At 33.9% G+C, this 21,996-nt stretch overlaps 1 protein-coding gene across 1 annotated transcript in view; it reads left to right on the top strand.

Moving 5' to 3' along the window:
- Positions 1–21,996, top strand: part of DPY19L1 (dpy-19 like C-mannosyltransferase 1) — a 51,737-nt gene that overhangs the window by 17,014 nt on the left and 12,727 nt on the right. The window contains exons 8-17 of the mRNA XM_068935876.1: positions 5,291–5,348; positions 9,994–10,085; positions 12,243–12,342; positions 13,645–13,722; positions 15,254–15,340; positions 16,057–16,116; positions 18,721–18,801; positions 20,200–20,301; positions 21,059–21,130; positions 21,504–21,553. Of these exons, the coding sequence (XP_068791977.1) occupies positions 5,291–5,348; positions 9,994–10,085; positions 12,243–12,342; positions 13,645–13,722; positions 15,254–15,340; positions 16,057–16,116; positions 18,721–18,801; positions 20,200–20,301; positions 21,059–21,130; positions 21,504–21,553 (780 nt within the window). The remainder of the gene's footprint in view (positions 1–5,290; positions 5,349–9,993; positions 10,086–12,242; positions 12,343–13,644; positions 13,723–15,253; positions 15,341–16,056; positions 16,117–18,720; positions 18,802–20,199; positions 20,302–21,058; positions 21,131–21,503; positions 21,554–21,996) is intronic.

Raw genomic sequence — 21,996 nt, 5'->3', positions numbered from 1 at the left:
GGTGTGCTAGTCTTTAAGGTTTCATCAGAATGTTAACCTTTAGCATAATGCTTTAATATTTTGTTAGTGTGTGTGTGTACATGTGCAAATTTTTAGTTTGCTCTAAGACTTAAGAACGTTCTTCTAATCATTCTGGGTTTCAGTGTTGATGCTTTTAGGATTTGTGGAATGAAGGGCTCTGCGTTATGTGCAAGAATGCACGTTTCCTGGAGATTGTTCTAACACTCAGTTGGTATCTTTAATCCTCAGATATTGTACCTAGAAATCACTGATTCTGTTTGACCTGTGTATTAGTGATGGGTGAAGGATCTGAGGGTCTGGCTGATATTTTTGTTTAGTAGCAAAAATGATATTTTGTGCCAAATTTATCTTCTAATTTACAATTTTACCTTTCATGCACATTGATATGGAACAATTACTCAAATCAACAATAACAACTTCAAAACTAGTAAGCTATTTACTTCCCTAGGTCTGGCCCATGGTTTCATTTTCTAACTAACTGTGCATTGAAACGCTCAGGAAAATTTAGATTACTTGCAATTAACTGGTTAGGATGATAAGAATTATGTCTCAGCTGTGACAGATTTAAAAAAGTAATCCTAATATGTAAAGTCATACACTGCTAATAAACAGCATCTTTTTAGTGATCTGAAATTCACAAAAGTAGAGAAGTTAGATAAATGCCTGGAGAACAGAGTACAAAGGAAACAATAGTTTATTTTTAGATGCAAGTTTTGGGATTTTTTAAAGTTCTTAAGACTTCTGGAAACATGCTCTGTTACCTGTAGTTTATCATCAAACTCTTAAAGGACTTAAGGGAACTCAGGACTACCTCTAAAAGCTTTTCTTTTTTTTTTCTCCCCCCCCCCCCCCTTTTTTTTTTAAACTGTTTTTCTCTTAAACAACTTAACATTTTGGGGAATGTGTTAAATCCCATATTAAAACCTCCGAGTTCCGTATTTATAGAACATCATTATTTTTCCAGGTGAGTGTTTACCTTTTAACAGCAGACTCTTCATCAGTTTATGTGCGTGACCTTCCCATTTACTTTTTTGCCACCTTAAACTAGAATTTTTAAAACAAAACCAAGATATAGACCATTTGTTAGCAATACTAAAGCCCTAAGGCAAAAATACTTACAGTTCTTGAATACAAAAATGCAGCAGCGACCTAGTAACTGAAAAACATATTGTGTAGTGCGTCAGCAGTTAGTACTGTCATCGCGCTCTCTCGCTTTCTCTCTCTCTCTCTCTCTCTCTCTCTCTCTCTCTCTCTCTCTCTCTTTCTAAATCAAATTACGTTAACTGTAAAAAATGTATTTATAATAACCATACTGGCTTTCATTCCCTTGACTTTAGAATAGTAATTTGCTTATTAAATGAACATCATAGCTGAAGGATGTTGTTTCTTTTGATCAGCTCCTAAATAATGGAGTGGTAAACATTTTTCTACTAAGACACAGACATCCTAATGCTATGGTGCGATGTGAGAGGGCAGTGCTGTTGTACCTCTATGTCGTCATGCTCCACAAATTAAATCTTACATATTATGTGTGATGCGCACTCTTCCTGTATTATTTTAGGCTGAGTGCTTCTATACTAAAATGTATCATAAAACATCAGGTTAACACTCTTCTGCTCCAGCAGTGGATTTTTTTTTTTAGTTAGTTTTTTTTTTTTCCTCGAATGCCTGTAGATGAGGATTTTGCAAATGCCATGATATCAGTTTAACTGTTTGGATGAAGTAAAAGTTTAGCTGGCCTTACTCTTGTTTTAGGTTTGTCCTTTAATCCTCTTCCGTTATTAACGTTGTGTACAGAATTTTACATGGTATCTCTTTTGAAATTAAAAAAGGTGTTTTTAATACAACACTCAGATAACAACAACAAAAAGTCTTCATCTAACAACAAATATTCTCCAAGTTTCTCTCATTGTTCTTTTAACCTGTTGGGGATTGGTATGAAAAAACTGATTTACAAATTTCAGATGTTGTTTTGGGGAAAACAGCTTTTCCAAGACTAAATACTTAGACATGTCTTTTATTCCTCTTTTCTAAGCCAAGACATTCAGAATCACAGAATGGTTGAGGTTGGAAAGGACCTCTGGAGTTTATCTAGTCCAATGCCCTCGCTCAATTCAATTTGTCATTCATTTGTGAGCTGCATATGGGCACATACCCCAAATGATATACCATAAAGTGCTTTATTTTGCTTCTTTATACTATATGCTAGTATTATAGCAGCATTAGGATTGACTAGTGCATGATTTATCACTTTCACTTTCTGAACATCTCAAAAGTATTTGGTGTTGGTGCAGCCTGACTTCACTTAGGGGGATTACAAAGGCAATTGACACATAAAATTTTATTGTCTGTGGGCATTTCAGACTAACACATTAAAGTATTAAAAGGCTAATTACTTTTATTACTTCATTAGCAGAAGGCTTATGCCCTCTCACATAAAAGGTTAAAATGTACTTTTTTACCTTTTTAGAAGCCAGTAACTTTAAGCTAAGCCTCTCCAGATCCTAACAAACTTCTATTAGTGCACCAATGTAATGACTATCACTGAAAATGTTAATACTTTTTTTTTGCAAACCGATAGTCAAATCAGGAATAACAATATTGCTGAACAAAACTAGCAATTAGTGGACTGGATTAATGCCAGTGGAATGGATTAGTAGAAAGTTATATTGATTTTAATGGAGTAAGACTAGACTTTTAAGATGTGTTTTTCATTGTGTATTTTTCATTGCTTCCTTTCCTTCCTTTCAAATATTACTGTTATGTATACCACAGTTTTTCTTTCGAATACTATGAATAATATTCACTTTAGGTCACATCATATGGGATGCAGCACGAAACTTGATAGTAAACAGTGAATACACAGTTGCATTGTACTGTGATTCTCATGTAAGCATTGAATTTGATTTCAGTGGTGTTATTTTGGCATAGAGCTGAGAAACAGTGAATTAGGCTCTTCTCTTCTTCCATTGGGCAAATCTAAAATCAGCGAGAGTTCGTTCAAGTAAAAGGTGCATATTGCAAAACATTCACTAACGTGCAAATCTGGGAATAGGTGTTATCGACAGGGTTTGGGTTTCTCTAAAATGCATACCTATTTCAAGTATGCATTGTAAACAGGAAATATAAAACAATGGCCTTGTAAGGAATTTATTTATGAATTTGAATTTTGTGTGTCTTGTAGGCAGCAAAAATCAGTGATATTAATACTCAACTATTGGCTATAATAGGTCAGAAGTTTATTGTACTTAATTTGTTAGTTGGAATGTTTGAGGTTACCATCTCTGAGAACTGGTGGTTTATTTTCAGAGTACTTAACATCAACAATTATAAAAAGTTACAATTTATCAAGTATAAAAAGCCTAAAGCCTGGAAGATCACTATAGAGGAGTAAGGGCACATTCTTGTTAACCATGATAAAGCTTTTGAAAAAAAGGTTAGGTAGCAGAATATTGCTTGGTTAAAGACGAGAATGCTCTGTAAGGGAGAGAGACCTGAAGAAAGGCTATTACTTTTCCATTCCCCTTCTCCTGTTTTTCTGACCATTAACTATTCAAAGCCTACAGTGAAAGGGGCAGCGTCTTTCTGAAGAGCTTAGGCAGAGCTTAGAACTAGATGTGAAATAGAGACCTATCAAAAACAGCAGGAAGAGGAAGAGTTAAGAAAAAATAGGTGTTGGTAAGGGTGGTGAGGAGGATGCAGTGCCAGGACCAGCAGGGATAGATGAAGGGTACATTTCTCCTAGATGGGTGAGTGAGGAGCATAGGAAGCAGAATGCTAGGGCAAGACTCAGCAGTCTGGAGGTCTGCGTGGGAGCATGCCGCATGAGAGGAGTACAGTAGCTGAGACTTGATACTGGATGTCATTATAGCTTTGCAGCTTTTTATGTAGTTTAGGACTATGCAGCTCTCTTCAGACAATCTCCATTCTCACATTGCTAGTCTGGAAAGGTGTATGTGGGGAAGCTTAGGGGTTGCGATGTCACCAGTTTGTAGATTCAGGTGTGGAGGGGTGGTGTAAGAGCTCTTTTCCCCTTCTTTCCTTAATGAGTGGACATAAGAGCACCCTCCAATATAGGCATGGTCTCGGATGGACAAGAAGTGCATCAGATTAATGAGGCAGTTTGTGGTACACACAGTTATGATACAGCATGGTGAAGAGTTGGTATTGTACTTTTTTGTGCAGTGAGGCTAGGGAAGAGATCCTAGTTCAGTTGCACGGGCAGTACAGGGAACGGGAGCAGTATCTGTTCCAGCCTTCTGTCAAGAAGCAGGGATAACAAGATGCTGCGGAAGTGCTGATCCAGTGTTCAAGGGCAGCTTTAAGAAACAGAGCAGCTGCTAACAGCAATTATATTGCCATGTGCTAATACACAATAATGATTTGGTAATGTGATCACTTAGTAGTAGTGCATTTGTTTGCAGAGAAATTTCTTTGCTTTATATCCCAGAACATGGATAACTACAAATTGTCAAACAAAATGGGAGCATTATCTAGTGCTGTTTTGAGGTGGGAAGAATGTAAGTGCTATTTTTCTTCTTAGTGTTGACTCCAAGATGCTAATTAGTTGACAGGTAAACCTGATCAGTTTAGAAACCTATCCAGTTTAGAATCCTTAAGTCAAAGGCTAAAATAGCCTTGTGCTAATGTCACAGTACTTCATATAAGAATTAAATTATATCTTACACTAACTGTGTTACATAAGCTCATGTTTAAATATGTTTTTGACTTTGCCTGATTTGATCACCCTATCATAGTCCTTAGTTCAGACCAGAATTTGCAGAGATGCCCAAACTCCTGCTCAACAGCTTAGGGAGGAAATATCCCATTTCTATTGCCTGGCATTAAAAAAACAAACAAACAAACAAAAGCTCGGCACTCCTCAAATCCAAGCTGTAAGTACATCAAAATGAAGACCTTAACTTTTAGGGGACACTGCTATTGTTGATGAAGTGATCAAAACCAAAGTTTGTGACAGAGTGTAGTAACCATTTTGCTAGTTGTTCCTGTTGGAATTTTGAAATCTTCTGCAGAAAAGAGCTGATACACGAGGAATGGTGAGTTCTGAAACAAACACTAGTTGACTAGCTAGTTCATATTTTACACCCTCGATTGCTTTCCCTTGATGCTTGAATAATATCTTTTTGCCTGTAAACTTCAGTGAGAGTCTGGTCACAGAATCTGACTTAACTGTATGTAGCCACAATTTTGAAGCAGCATTGTCTATTACGAGATTCCACTGTACTTATTTTTCATGTTCTTTTCACAGTGGGAGCCGTCTAGGAGGTCTCGTTACTGTGATGTGTTACTTTTTCAACCATGGAGAGGTAGGTCTTTTTTTTTTTTTTTTTTGATTCAGCTAGGTGTCTCTTCATTAGAGACAGTGATATGGCTTGTCTATTTTAGGGTCAATTTAAAGGGTTAATAAGAAAGGAGTAAGGCATTACTGAAAGAAGAATAGTAGTGACTTTAAAATTTATAGCACTGTCCAACGTGTCATCTTAGATACAGACGTCTTCCTTCTGAATTTCATTTTTGTATCTGATACATCTGTTTGGGGCATCTTCCAGAGTAAATCCCTTATGAGAGCTCTGATATAATTTGTTTCTTGCCTAATTCTTTACGGAGAGATGATGTATAAGAAAATACTGAAACCTGAGAGAAAATTAGTGTTACCTAGCCTAACTAGATCAATTAACTAATGATCTTCTGCTAAACCTTGCCTGGTAGTGTTCTTGTTGTTTACCAGCAGAATACTAGCAAATTTATTGAGACCCTTTAATAAGTCAAATTAAGTATACTTTTATAGCCTGTAATTTTGTTTCCTTGAAACCTACATTTCAGAGAGAAGAAATAGTGAGGGGAGAAAATGTATTCTAACAAGTTTCTAAAATTGAAATCTTAGTAGCACAATGACTTCAAATTTCGAAACGTCTGTTCCTATTCCAGACATAGCTGGACTTAGATGTACCATATGAAGAAGTATCAAAAATGGAAAAAAAATACACACAATACAGACACATATACACGTGTAAATACCATATATTTTATCAGAAAGTCATGAATATTTTTAAAAAAGGCAAAAAAAAAAAAAAAGCTGTAGTACTACTTTCAAATAGTATACTGATCTTTAATATACTCTTGACAGGATACATAGAATTTAGAAAGTACATACATATATGCAGTACTCTAATGCTAAACATTTTTAGGAAGCTATTTGAATCCTGAAAAAAAAGACTGCCACCTAACATGTCCTCCTCTGCCCCCCAACCAATGCTGTTCTTGTCACTGTTTTTGCATGCCCTTGGGCAGTATTTCTGCTTTTATTTTTTAAGAATACCCATTTTATTTTATTTAAAATATAGCTGAACTGTAAAGTTTGTATAGATGGATTTTGTTAAGAGTTTGAATTTTTTGTTAAGAGTTGTTATTATTTTGTTAAGAGTTAAATCTCTATTTTGTTTTGTTAGTTTACTGAGCTGATCTTGATGGAGATCTCTGAGTAGTAAGAAAATGTAGCTGTATATAATAAAATGAAATATTCTTTTACTTATGATGAGCGTTGGTTTTCTTCTAAAGCAAAAATCTTGATGGTGAAATAGGTATTACATTTTTAAGTTTCATTTGAGATATTTTTCTCTAAATATCCTTTGTTCAGAGTTTTTTGCCTACGGATATTAACTGCCTGGAGCAAGTCAGATAAATATTAGTGTTTTTAAACTTTTTTCATGCTGTAAGTGCTTACAGAGTTTTGCATGGGTTTCCATTTGTACTAATATTCTTCTGAAATGAATTCAATATTGTTATCCTTTGCCAGGAGATACTGATATAGTATGTGCTGTTTTGCTGAATCTGTGAAGGTGATAAACTGTAACTTCAGAAAGGAACAAGTTGGAAGCATCAAATATAGTGGTAGCATTGTTGAAAAGAAGCATTTACTTCACTGTGGTACAGTCAGCTCTCCATTATATGGATGGCTGCACCTGGGGGAGAAAATGCAGATAATGTGGATATTTGGGACAATGGCATAGACATTACAACTGCATGGCTGTAGGAACACTTAGTCTGGGGTTTATGTGGAGGTTGTGACTGATTTGAGGCTCACCTTCATAGTTTGGATTCCTAGAGAGGAAGGAGGGCTTCCTTGCCAAGATTCAGTGCGAGATCTCAACTGGCTCTTTGTTTTTATACTACATCTAATCACATAACTCTTTGAGAGTTTGATACGCTTTTGGTTCTGTGGGAATCGTCTTGCATATGATTCAACAGTACGCACTGTGGAGCTAGACCAGTCCTAAAGGATTGCTTTCCTTATCTGAAAGGATAGGACCGAGCTACAAGAGTCATCCTGGTTTGCAAGTCTTATTAGCTCAGATTCCATGCCACGTAAAAGTGGCTAACCTTCTGGAGTTTAGCTGGTGATCCCTAAGGCTGTATGTTTTTATCTGTGGTGTGCTTGTGCTAATATATTTTAATGATGCCAAACCCAGACAGATCTTACATATTAATACCTGTAATAAAGTTAGTTTACATCTATGATAAACTATCCACTGATGACTTAGTATTACTTTCCAAATATAGAAAAATAGCATGGGTTGCATTAGTCAATATACTTTTTAGGTAATGCTTCGTTTTTATGGTTGTACATCATAACCATTTCTTTACCATTTTTTTCCCTTCTCTGATATCAAAGATTTGGTAAATCAAGTGATGCTGTATTCTAGAAAAATAACAAACATAATCACGATTATTCTGAAGCAGTGTAGTCTTAAAAATTTTTATTAACAAAAAGTAATCATGTCTGTTAATCAGCAGAAGATAACGTTACCTGTTATATCTATGAAAAGTTTATTGTATTGGCTGGCAGAATGTGAATTTTAGAAAATCCTGTTAGACTAAGGTTTGTGTTTGAATGTGACTTCTATCCTTTGCATTTATTTTACACTGTTATTTTAACATATTTGTAAAATAGCAAGACAGTAAGCAATGAATGTTATAATGCTGCTTCTCATGACTTCTTTGGTGAAGCAACGCTTTAAAAATGTTTCTAATGTTATAAGAATTAAAGTAGCAGGGTTTGAACTCAACAAGTAGCTATCCCTTCTATCTCAGGCATCGCATACTATCAGCTTTCATAAATTCATCATGATTCATGTTAGAATGAATTATGTTTCTGTGCTGTAGTAGTGAAGAGCCTTCTTGTGATTTTTTTTAGCCTGAGTCTATTGATGGCCATTCCAAACCCATTTGTTTGTATATCACAGTTGACCTCTACTGGAAAATAGTCCTTCCACAATGCTTGTATCACAAAATACTTACTGACACAATTTTATCCCCTTTCAACTTTCACGTAAGTTGTTTGAATAAGCCAAACCTTTCTACGTTTCCACTCTTGAGATAAGATCTCCATTACACAGTTCTTTGACAAGGTTTCCTCTCCTCCTCTTCTAATAGATCGTCTTTTAGTAGATCTTCCTTGCAAGGATTTAGGGATTTTTTTTTCCTCATTTTAATTGTTTTATTTCGTTTGGAGTATACTGTACTAACTGATTACAGACATGACACAGGCGTGAATAGAATTTCAGATTGTGAAGGAGAGTAATGTTAGGCTCCTGCTGACGGTACTTGCATGCTTTCTGGCTGCAGACTCAGTGACGCCTATCTTACAGGGACAAATCACTTACTAATGAACAAGGTAATAGACAAAGGAGAGTGGATAATACTGTTATATAAGATAGGTTTATATAGGAAGAGCTACAGGAATGTTTAGTTTGTTTGTCAAAGCATACTTAGCAATTTTGCAAAAATTTTGAGTGCAAAGTTGTAAGCATGATTCTCTCAGTAAATAAATACAAACCAAAGATGTTTTTTGTTCAAAGTATTTTTCCTAAATATTGAGTGAAAACCCCATATATGGTAGATACGTAGTGGTAATCAAAGCTTTTCTCACTTGTAAGCCTTGGATTTAAAAAGTGATTATATGTCCTGCATGCAAACTTGTGATTTTTACAATAAATTCTATATAAAATATAATTTCTTCAGGTAAACTGCTTATGCATCTGAAAGAACATCGTATGTAAAGTTGAAAAAAAAAAAAAAAAGAAAGGTAATACTTAATTGTATAGGTACATTAATTTAAAATGGAAATGGTGTGTAAATTAATGTGCTTAAATGTAAAGTTTTAGTAATTTTTGATGGTCAGTACCATGTCCAAACCTTTAAGAATAATTGAATATAAAGATTCAAGATGAGATTTTAGGAGCTGAGCTATTTGCCATGAACTGCCAGAAATTAATGAAAAAGCTATTCAGTTGATTTCATTTTATTATTCTTTGCTTCATTAGGGTTAAAGAGTGAAAGGTATAAGTTAGTATAGCTCTGTAAAAGCTTAGTTTCATTGCTGAATTTTACTGGCCTACAGGACAGCTACAAATTTTGTACTTTCTGTGTTGTTGTTGCTAGAAATATGAAATATCTATAACCTAGAGAACTAGAGCATAACGAAGAGTAATGAAGAGCACTTAAATTTATCTTTCAGATCATCTTGCCACACACTTTCTCCATGTAAGTGTGTCAAATCACTGCTTGAATTTCAGAATGGTTTTGGTTACCAGAAGGGCTTACTAGCTTCAGCAGAAGCAGGGACAAACAGCTGCTGTCCTGGCTTTTTTCTTTGATGTTCACATTAAATTTTGGAAAAGCCATAATCTATTTTGATTTTCACATTTCAGGAGAATGAGCCAACAGTAGCAGTCTGAAAAACAGTGCATCATAGACCTCAAGTCTGAAAGCTGCTTGCTTAGTCCTTCCCTTTTCTGCTTCCTGGCATGTTGTTTTGTTAGTTATGAGTAAAAGCTCATCTTGTTTGGTATTCCTTTACTGAAGTGTCAGTGGTCATTCATTTTGAAATACAAATGCACTCTTTATGGAAATATAGCAGCAAACATCAGCTAACCCGGTTCTTATTTTTAGTGTACTCGTGTCATGTGGACTCCGCCTCTTCGTGAAAGTTTCTCATACCCATTCCTTGTGCTTCAGATGTTGCTTTTGACCTATATTCTCAGGTACCTTTTAATTTATACTTAGTTATTTACAATTATTTGAAAACCTGAATGTCACAGGGCATTATTTAAATGCTATATTATTTTGCAAATTGGAGCTTTTTCTTGTAGATTATCTGCTGCTGTTATTTCCAGTGCCTTTGTATGCTGCAACAATGGTATCACTAGCACAGAAACTTTCTTGTGGCTGTTTATATGGCAGACACTGTACCAGAACTGCAGTCATATTACTCATTTGTTAAGAGGAAAAACATTGCAGTTGCTAGATATCACTGTAATACAAATCACAATTAACATGTTGGCAAAGACATATCAAAACTACACATCAGAAATTTCAGTTCATGTCACTTACTTCCTAATGAGAAACAAGCTGATATTCTGTCACCTTAATTTTGTCTCTCTTAGGGCATGGTAGGTTGGTTGCATTTAGAATATGCCTATGCTATGCAATGGCCTGTGCTATAGGCAGCTATTAGCTAGAATGTCTGTGCAGCTTTCTATGAGTTTATTAGCTCAAGCTTTTAGAGCAATCTCATTATATTAATACAAGGATTCTCTTGAGGTCATTAGCTTTGTTTCTCAGTGGTAGCTCTTAGCTTACAACATGCTTATGTGACTCTCTTGCCTCTGGTTTGAAAAGTAAGCATGATACTTGAGGGCCTTTGCCACCAAATTCCCTGGTATCACATTCTCAGTGTACTTGTGATTTAGGTAAACTTTGTATTTGCAACCCCAGATTTTCCTTTGTTAGGTCGTGTTAATTTGTAGTCATTGATCATTAACACAAAAATATGTATTGCTTAGCTGTTACTAACTTGTCATTTTTAGATGGGGCTAAAGATATATACTATCTAGAAAAATATTTTGAGCAATAGTTTATTACAGATTAATTGTTAGATTTTATATTAGAATGATACCTATTCATTTAATGCTTATTCCTAAAGTGTAAGGTCTAACAACAAAAAGGAGAAAATTACACTTTTAAGTTAGGGTGATCAGAGTGTATGTGTTCTGTACCTATAATTATGGCACTTCTTAGCTAGATAGATTCACTCCTATTCTTCAAATCTCTCTCTACATATAACAGTATTTGAGCTTACTTGCCAGTAAGGAGTGGGTATTTAATAATAGGCATTTCAGCACCAGGTCCTGAAAAGGTGTTAAAACATTTTAAGACTTAACATTCTGCTTCTCAGGTATGGTTCTTGCTTCAGGAGCAGCTTAGTTTTATGTATAGCAGTCTTTTGATGTAATACAGGAACCCTCTTTGGAACAGAGGCTGGAACTTAAATCTTCCACTACTTTTATCAATCAAGTAAAACAGTAGTCTCATGCTTAGCATGACTTCCACTATAGGTTAATCTTGAGGCTTTCTAACAGAGCTGAAGAAGAGTAATTTTACACAGTTTGGCAAGGCTGCCAAAATCAGTTGGATTTGTTTTTTTTTTCAGCAGACTATTTATGGTCTCTCATCTAATGAAGGCCACTTAGTGAAAATTGAAATGTGACTTGTTTCAGAAGTAAATTCAAAGCTGATGCAGAAATAATTAGTATTTCTAGTAGCACCTGGAGAATGGGCTTTGTTCAGTTAAAGATGAGTTTCAATTTTGAGAGACAGATAACTATTAAAGAGGATCTCAAGAGGTCCTTTTTATATTTGTTTTTCTCTCCTGCCCTGAAATCTTCATTCTAAGAAGGGATATTGGCAAAAAGTTGCAGAAAGTTAATATGGAGAGAAACATGTGAGGTAGGGTGTTATAGGAATGAAATCACTGTCAGATACAGATCGTTCTGCGAATATTTGTGATCTCGACTGAAAAAGAAATAGATGTGACTTGACTGAGTTATTACAAGGAGTTGGACCCCAACAAGAGACATAGTTTGGCCTGCTATATTACATGCTGCCAAGAAAAGATATGTCTGGTAATTAGTCACTCTTCAGCTAGATATTTTTGAGGAATATCAGTTACTGTTTTTGCAAACTGATGTAAAATTGAGATTAAAATTTATTTTGGCTATGTTGTCTATAGTGGATCAATATTGCTAGCTAATGTTCAAGGTAACCTTGTTTTTATTCTGTTCTCTGCTACACTTTTGGATAATATGCAAATATCTCTGTAGTTGAACTTACTGATACCTATTCTGTCTCTTTTTCCCAAGGATTCCGAATATTAATACAGGAAGCTTGATTGCACTGTGTGTTTCTAATATTTTTTTCATGCTTCCCTGGCAGTTTGCTCAATTTGTTCTTCTAACACAGGTGAGATTGTATGCAACTTCAAATAGCATCTTTGAATTATTTAGACAGATTGACTACATTCTACAGACAGTCACTGAATTAACAACTATGCTGATGTTTTCCTTTTAGCCAGACTTTACTCTTGCTCTCAAGAAAGGTTCATTCCATTTGTCACATCAATACTTTTCTAAGTTGTCTTAAAAATTTAAAAGTTGACCATTTACACCACTCAGTTTTCTGTTTTGAGCACTAATTTACCTTTCCCTTAAAAGCAGCCTGCAGCCTAAGATTGGTGCACTAGAACGAGTGCCGAACAAGAGAAAGCTTTGCAAATTGAATTGCAAAATAAATTAAGGCAATGGTCTTGCATCACCTTAGATTATACAAAATTAAACACAGGATTTTTAAACTGAGCAGTTTTTGCATGGCATGTAATATGTGGCATGATTTTTGCATGATTTTATATTTGATTTTGATGAGTCTGTGAGTAATGGCATAATCTTACTGTCTGAGAGAGTTCAAACAGTTTAGGTAATTTTAGCATTTACTGCTAAAGCATTATATACAGCATACATCTATTATATACAGCGTTTACTGTATTTCAGCATGTGAGCAAGAGGGTATTGACATGCAGCGTTCTTCCTTAGTATTTAAATTGATTGAACTGTAGCCTGTGGATCAGAATCCAAACGTGTGTCCAAACCTTTTCACTTCTTTATCCCATTCAAAGTTGTTACTATTTGGTTTGAGTGGATAGTTTTGAACAATCAGTCGGTACTGCAGTACACGTATTTTCTAACTAAAAAAGAGGAAGCCATTAAATTATATAAAATATTTTAGAAATCTGTCATTATAAACTTCTAGTTGTTTTTTGGAGGTTTTTTTGTGTGTTTTTTCAGAAACAGTAAGACAAGTTGGAGTAGACACCTGTTTAAAATGCTGGGCCTGAAATTTGAAATGACGGGTTCGGTTCATAATTTCATGGATTTGCTGTTTTACTTTTAGCAAGCTACTTAATCACTGAATCTCAGTTTCCTTGTCAGCAAATTTTAGATTTTCGTACTTTACTTAACTGTAAAATTTCAACAATGTTAATATTTTTTTTTAATCAAGGGTGAAAGGTGTTATTTTAGTATTATATTTCAATGTCCTTCATTTTTTGTAAAGCTGAAAACTTATTTCTTAAATATTCAAATATGTAGCTATAAAAATTGATGTATGATTGTTCACAGTTACTTTTTCTGTATGAATGAGTATTTATTCTGCTAAAGAGAGAGTGCATCACTTTAAATTGTTTTAACTATCTTTCACTTTTGATTCTAGATAGCTTCTTTATTTGCTGTGTATGTTATGGGTTATATTGACTCCTGCAAATTACAGAAGATACTTTCTGCTCATATGGTAATTTTTATTTCTTTTTAAGCTAAATCCTGTCAACTAGGTTAGAGCATCAAAAGACGCTAGCTCTCTGAAGTGTTTTGCTTAGTTACAAGATGATTGAAAAGATGCAATAAATAAGGGGTGGAAGGGCCTCCATTAGAACAGTTTGACCTGACATATATTTAGATCACAGTGCCAGAAACTAGAATCCTTCTGGCACACCAGCATCTTTGAACTCAAGAAAATTATCAGCCCTACAAGATTTGTGGAAGTCTTAAATATACAGAAAGAAGTAAATTTTTTTTGAAGAAATATGGCTGCTTTTAAAAATACATTTTTGCTAAAATCGTGCTAAGGAAATTCGGTGGGCAAAGAGAGAATATCTACTACAGGAAAACAGCTGTGAATGAAATCGTACTTCATATGTTTTCAGACATGCTGAAATACTCTAAATCCTAAGTAAAAGGCAGTAGTAAGCTCTGTACAACTTATTTCTGAAATAAACCTGGCGCACCAAGTGGTTGTTTCCAGTCAGACTTGTCAGGAAAATTTGCAAATAAGCCTCCTGATTTAGTAATTCTTTTTTGTCAGAAACAGGATGAAATACTTATGCCTTTCTGTCAATAACTGTATTATACTTTTGCTGTCAGTATCATAAAAAGTCCAATTTCAGAAAGATACACAAGTGTGTGATATTCTAGAGAAAATTTAGTGAGCCGGGCTTAACTGCCAGTGTTTTGTGTTTTCGATTTTTTTCTTCCACGTTTCTGTGGAATATGAGGAAGTCTAACCATGAAAAATAATAAAAAAGTTCAAAAGGCTGCATATTTTACAAATAACTGCATTATTTTTCCTTATGTTCCTGAATGTAGGAGAAGGTCGAGAGATTGATTGATCATTGGTCTAACTTTTCAAGTTACAAAATTTAATTCATCTTGCTTTCTCTTAAGAGAAAAATCTTGAAAAACTAAAACAGGCACAGCAGAAAATCAAGATGCTGGATAAAAGTTGTATTTCAGCTTTGACTTTCAACCTTATCAGCTGAAATAGTTATGTGTTATATGATTGAAGTGTCAAATTAGAATTTTGCTTTTTTAAATTTAGCGATGCTTGTATTTTGGTGTGTAAGAAATAAAAACAATAACAAACAAAGAAACATTTGTTCAAGATTGTTACTGTTTGTCTAGGACTCTGAAAGACAATAAACAGGATAGAGATATAATAATTTGAAAAAATGTGTATGTTAGGAATAACTTTAAAAATGTAATTGATATATCACATAAAATGAATTAGTCCTGTGATCAAATCTTTTTGTCCATTTCTACTTGCATTTTCATGTAAGTTGCTATAGTAGTCTACATTTGGTTCCCTGACAACCATTACATTCTTACAGAATTGTTCGGAAAACACTAATTATAAGCTGGGTATGTAGTTTGCATTTGCTGTGAAGCAAGTTTCTTTAAATTTCAAGTTGTTAAAAAGCGATTTCAGTACTTAGACAATTCTTATATTTTCTATTTTAAATTTGATTACTTTTATTTTTTTATTTCAGGTATCTCTTGTAGTGTGTTTTATTCTGATGTTTGGTAATTCAATGTTATTGACATCCTATTATGCTGCATCTTTAGTAGTTATCTGGGTAAGTTGTTTAAGAAAGAAATCATGAGAGATGCTAAGAATATAGTGCTGTACTGTTATTTAATGCATTGATGTAAAATGTGAAACTGCTGCATTGCCAAATAGTTCAGAAAGATTGTTTTCACATGACAAACGGGATTAAACCTTTTAAGATATTTGGAGAATTAATAGATATTTTTATATATATATTTTTTCACATCAAGACCTTTTCATAAGGGAAACTTGAGTAGGGCTCAACTCTCTTTTTAAAGATCCGATTAAATTGTACAAGCGTGTGCATGCTGGCTGACACTTTCATAAAGTATTAGCCCTAAATAGTTAGAAAAAGAGAACTTGAGCAAAGAGGAGTTTGTTTTAAAACGTTTCTGTATTGCTTGCGAAATTGCAAATATAGGACAAATGACTAAAACATATATAACTATGGTTTAAAACAATTTGAAACTGCTGAGCCCAAATGTGAAATCATTCATGAAAAATTCATCATGTCGTCATCATCTGTCTTTATTTAGTATGTCCTATCTGTGCAGGATGAAATTGCTGAATAATATGTTCTTTCATATTTTAGGTTGCATTGATTCTGGAGTTTTTTTTTTTTTTTAATACATAGTTGCATAGTACAATAAGCTCTTACTAAAATAAAATAATAATCTGGGATACTGGAAAATGTTATGTGGCTACTATAGCTTACCTTAAAATACACATTCTTTTTATTATTAGGGAATTCTTGCATTGAGTCCAAAAGTCTTGAAAATGAGTAGAAGAGAAGTCAGTTTATGGGTAAGGATTTTGATATATTTTGAATTTCAGAAAAGGACTATTACTTTTATTTGTGTTTATGAAATAGTTTCTGGTTTAGTTTCTTGTGTTTTAAAATCTAGAAATATAACTGAACTGCTGTATTCATCTAAATTGTCCATATTCTCTGAAATTAATCTTCATTTAAGGAAAAAGAAAAATGGGGCATAAACATATATTTATTTCATAAAATTGAAATAACATCCTTTCTATGGCAGCACATTTAATTTTATACTACCAACTTGAACATATTTACAATTACTAAGATCTGTATGAAATTCCCTTTAAAATAAAGAATTTAGAAGAAGCAGCTAAAAGGATAACAGTGTTTGCAGACATAGAAATTAAGATACTGCATCAGAGATTCACATAAAAATATGTCCTATATAATTACTGTTCTAAAATCTTTTTGATAACAACAATAAACAGCCTATAATTAAGTAAAGGAAGCATGTAGAAGTAAAAAGATGTGGGTTGGGGTTTCAGGGCAATAGAAGCCATGTCCAAACACAGAGGCAATACCCACAATTCTTACAAATAAAATTTAACACTGTAATAAAATGAAAAGGAGCAACTTACTGCTAAAGACACAAAAAGCAACTTGTAGAAACATCTGAAATAAGAACCTACCAAGGAATCGGTGAGTCGATCAAGATGCTTAAGATGGACATTCTTATTAAAATAAACTGAATGGTGACCTATTACCAGAACAGAATGGAATTCATGCAGCTGTTGTAAAGGAATTAAAATATAAAGGAATTAAAATTAAAAATTATTTATAACAAACTGCAGGGGATATATACCTGTCACTGCATTCCAGGGGAATGGAAGCGTAGGCAAATTTTGTATCAGTTTTCAAAAAGGTGACCCAGAGGATTTGTGGAACTGTAGACTAATAAGTGTAACTTTTGCAAAAGAATAAGTATTTAAACGGTGATAAAGTTGTTAAAGATGTGTGATATAATGGGATGGACTCGGTAGAGCCTCTGTGAAAGGAAGTCATGCCTCGCAAATGTATTTGACTTCTTCAAAGGATATAGGTAAGGGTGTGTGGGTGAATGTAATGCACTTGAATTTCAGAAACCTTTTGGGGAAGATATCTAACTGGAACTATTAAAGAAAATAAGCTCCATGGGATAAGGTGTGAATGTTAGAAGGTAAGAAACAAAGGGTGGGATTAAATGGTAAGTTTTCTAAATGAAAGACCACCCGAACTATGTGTATAAAATAATGGATCCTAAATAAGCGTTCGCCACTCAGCAAAGAAATTTTGGAGTTCCTATGAAAAGTTCTCTGAACACATCAATTTCTTACTGAGCAGGCATGAAAAAGGCAAATACATGATGGGGGGTTATTGGAGAAGGGAATGGAGACCAGCACAGGAAATACTGTATTATTTTGTAAATATCTGGCATGCTCACCATCCTAAATATTGCCTGCCGTCTCAGTCAACATGTCTATCTTAAAAAATCTAACCCCCGCCCCCGAAACAACCACGCCCCAAAAGTCTGACCATCAAACTTAAGTACAGAAGGCATGAATATAATTATCAATGTAGAATAGTGAAATAGAGATTTTTCAACAGGTTGGAGTTCTTCATCTGGTAAGATAGAGGTATATGTGCTAAAACCGGAGAATGGAAAGAGGATATGATTACAACTTATGTTTAGTTTATGGTTTATTATAGTTTCTGATGCCCCTTATCTTTGCAACAGCAAGTTCATAGTAGGAAATGGAAGAAAAGTACTGTGAAGCAAAAAAATACAGAGGTGTTAGGAAAGGATTAGGTATCTCCCAGGAATTTAGGTTTGTTTGCAGTCATTAAATATGATGATCGAATGCAACCAGTGGTCATGTTACCCCCCTGATTACGTTAAAGGAAAGATCAATTTGTATTTTGTTGTTATATTCACTTTGAAAGCATCTACTGTGGGTATCTGTCAGATACAAGATATTGAGCCAAGTTGTCCTATCCAGTTGATTTTATAAAGATTTGGGGATAGCTTCAGTTAGATTGTCTACAATTTCTTTTGCATCATTCTTTTGCATCATTAGGGCTAAACCTAATATATAACTAAAAGTATAAATTGTATTTTGTTTATATTTCCATGAATTTCTAACTTGAATTCATCTTGAGAAGGTACTGTAAATAAGAAAATTCCTCTAAAGGGCTGGACTGGTTGAAAAGTACAACCTTATAATATTGGAGGAGCTATCAGTGGAAAATAATCCTACTACCCCAATCTACGGAAAACAAATGGCATTCAGAGTTAGGCTGCTCCTGTTTAAAGTCAGCTTAGGTATCTCCTCTACTACAGTGTAGTGTGTGGTGATACAGCCATAACATAAATCAGTTGCACAAAAATGATTTCGGTTGTAACAGGAAAAAAACAAAAAAAACAAAAAAAAACTACCTAGTGCACTCTGCTTAGTGAAGTATGAGTGGTTAGAGATGGTTGCACTTCCTGGTGTTGCCATCCGAGAGTTTTTAACCAAGTGCTTAATTTAATCAGCTTTTCTAAAAAGAAAGTTTCTATTTGAACTTCCTTTGAGACGTGTTTATATCATTGTGAATGTATTTTTAAGGTCATTGAAGGATGTGCCTGGATATTTGGGACAGTCGCCTTGAAATATTTGACTTCTTTAGCATTTGGAATAACTGACGATGTAAGTGTTCTTTCTCTTAGCTTACTATCTGGCATTTTGATTTCTGTTCAGAAAGCTGTCTGCTATTACGTAACACTTTTTTGTAAATACTATTTTCTGAGTAGATTTATCTGATAGTGATATATGTGATAATATTTTATATGATAGCTCATTTATTATTCTGTTTTCTTTCTTTTTTAAATTAAATGAAACTGAAGTGGGAGTTAGGTTAAAAACCAACATTATTTTGCCAGTGAAGCATGATATTGAAAGAAGGTAAGTTAGCATAGAAAAAAATAATTTTTCCTTAGCCTAGGAGTACATATGTCCAATTAGATATTTTAGGCCCATGGGAAGCAATTTAACAAACTATTTTCAGGCTTTTAAGTAAGTTTGATTTATGTTTGAAAGAAATTATGTTTTTTATGTTTTGTGGAAGAGTATTACTTTGTACATGGAACCTTTATTTTCCTGCCGTTCTGTTCCATCATTATGAATTTTTTTTATTTAAGAAAAAATCTTACTTGAAAGATGTTATATTAAAGTTTATAGCATTGGGGTAGGGGAGTGGTATAATAATAAAACTATATAAATAGTCAACTAATGACAAATCAGCAAGTAACACATATCAACTGAAGTCAATGGAGGCTACAAGTCAGGTATTGATGTGTTTCTTTTATTTAGGTTGACTGATGTCTTTAGAAAACTTCCTAATTTCTAATATTTTGATTTTTATTATCTTAGTCATCTATTTTCCTGAATCTCCAAGATTATTTTTGCAGAAGTGGGAGAGAGATTGCATAATTGCTTTCCCATTCATTATGAATTATCACTTTGAGGTGCTATAACCTAAGTTTGTAAAAAGACGAAAGTTTTTACTTTTGAATTAACAAATCATTTGTTTGTCTGTAAATGTGGCTTTACAGAGCTTTGTGCATTTCTGATATCTTCTGATATCTTTTCCTGTATTTGCTCAATTCCGTAGTTTACTTTTCTGTGAAGCTATTTTTTAAGATGGTTTTGAAATCTTTGTTGTGACTAGAACTTCTCATTGCACTTTGGTCCTTTTATTATCAGATTCTACTGTTTAGACCTTATCTGTGCAGATGCTACATCAAGAGGTAAAAGGTGGCAAGCTCATATCTTAAAATGAGTATGCAAAACTATACTCTTGTTGAGCTTAGTCCCGGGGATAACCCCCTTCTTGTACCACTTTCCACTTTTTATTTTGTCCAAGCTTTCTTATATGTGAAAACTTCATTTAATCTTTGCAAATTTTTGATGCTTTTGTCACAATATTGTAAATCCTATAGACTTCTATTCTAATTAAAAATCTGTACATATACCTTTCATCTACTTCACTGCAGAACACAGGCCAATTTTTGCTTACTACTACTTTTGTTTTGTATTTCCTAACAGGCTCATATAGGTAATCTATTAAAATCTAAATTTACTGGCTACAAGGATTTTGATACATTAATGTATACCTGTGCAGCAGAATTTGACTTCATGGAAAAAGAGGTAATCTGATGAAATCGGGTGATTGTGGAAGTGGAACCTTTTTGGTTTATATCAATTTATAACTAAAAACAGCTGTCTCCTGCTTGCATAATAAGACTTTTCTTTTTTGAATTCAAGAGGTTGCTGGTGAAGTTAGAGACGTACATGGACTTCAGCTAAATTTAACTAGCTTTATTACTTTTAAATGGACTAAAAGGAATATTTTGATTTCAGATCTAGAAAACATGCTTGCTTGAATGAAAGAATTGTTGGTTCAAGGGCAAATGGAAATTTACAGCTTTGCAAACTTCAGGTTTTATGTGGCTGTCGGTAATTGACTTTGAATGGAGGGAAAATGTGATTAGAGCTATAACGGTCCTGTGTGGTGGATCTGGATTACCAAGGAGCATTGATGCTTCTTAATTTGCTGTTAGTGGACTTTGGTAGTTCATCAGTATCTCAATATATATTTGCAAAATTTATAGGTTCCTCAAACCATAGTACTCAAATTCAGATGGCATACAATCTGCTCTTAGCCTGAGGGAAGCTTGCCAAAGAAATGGGAAACATTTGCTTATGACCTTAGTATTAAGACCTCTACTCAGATTTCTAGATAGAGTTTAAATTTCAGTCTCTTTTAAACTTACTTTGTTTTTCTTGTATGTTTAAATTTACATTTGCCTTGAGGAAGGATGTCTTTTTATTATTTTCTTTAAAATGATCATTGTAGTAGTTATAGATGAATGGAATGCAATTAATGCAGTTATTTCCTTTGTAGACCCCTATGAGATACACGAAGACTCTGCTACTACCAGTTGTTCTGGTGGTTTTTGGGGTTATCACCAAAAGGGTAAGTGATTGATTTAGTGAATCACCTTTACCTTGTATTTGTTTTTTAGGTTTTTTGAGGGGACAACTATTTATATTGAGATAGGAGATAGGTCATATAACTATAGTTTATAACTATTTCTGTAAATTTCATTATATGTAATTTGTGTAAAAACAACTTACAATTTACACAAGAACAAATGGGTAACTGAAAACTGCCTGACTAATTAAACATGCTAACAAAGAGATTTTAGCTAAAATATTGCATGTCTTTATCTTAGTATTATCTTAGAATGAGATTGCCCAGGTGCAATTTAATTTTGCAAGTGTTGAAAATGCTTTAGAATGCTTATGAAAGTTTATTCATGCTTGTTGTTAACTTTCATTTTCTTCAGGCAATTAAATATCTCGTGTGGACCTTATCTCAAAAAGGCCAATGTGAAAGGTAAATGTCGTCTTTTTGAATCTAAAACAGAATTTTCTGCCGGAAGTTTATTTGATTTGGTATATGCTAGATAATTTAGAATTTTACATTGTGTTGGCCCTTTTTGAAGTATAAATTATTTGCAGTTCAGTAACTGAATGGTTTGGATGTACTACTTATGATGTTTTTGTAGGATGTCTAAAACTAAGTTTAGCTGCTGAACTTCGTTTTAGACATACTAGCCCCTCCCCCCAAATCTTTTTTTTCTTAATATAATTTTCTACTGTATGTTCTTAAACCAGTATTTATGTATGCTCCTATTCACTTTTCTCTCATAAACAGTGAATGCAAACACTTTCCTTCCTATTATCTTTTTTTGCTGTGTTATCAAGGTACTTGAGTTTCATCCTTAGAAGGGAATCCCTACCGTATTCGTTTTATTCACTAAATATGTGTAATGCTTG

The sequence above is a fragment of the Struthio camelus genome, chromosome 2 (genome assembly GCF_040807025.1).
Source record: "Struthio camelus isolate bStrCam1 chromosome 2, bStrCam1.hap1, whole genome shotgun sequence".
NCBI lineage: Eukaryota > Metazoa > Chordata > Aves > Struthioniformes > Struthionidae > Struthio > Struthio camelus.
Note: the sequence above shows the minus strand (reverse complement) of the source record. Positions and strands in the feature narration are given on the sequence as shown.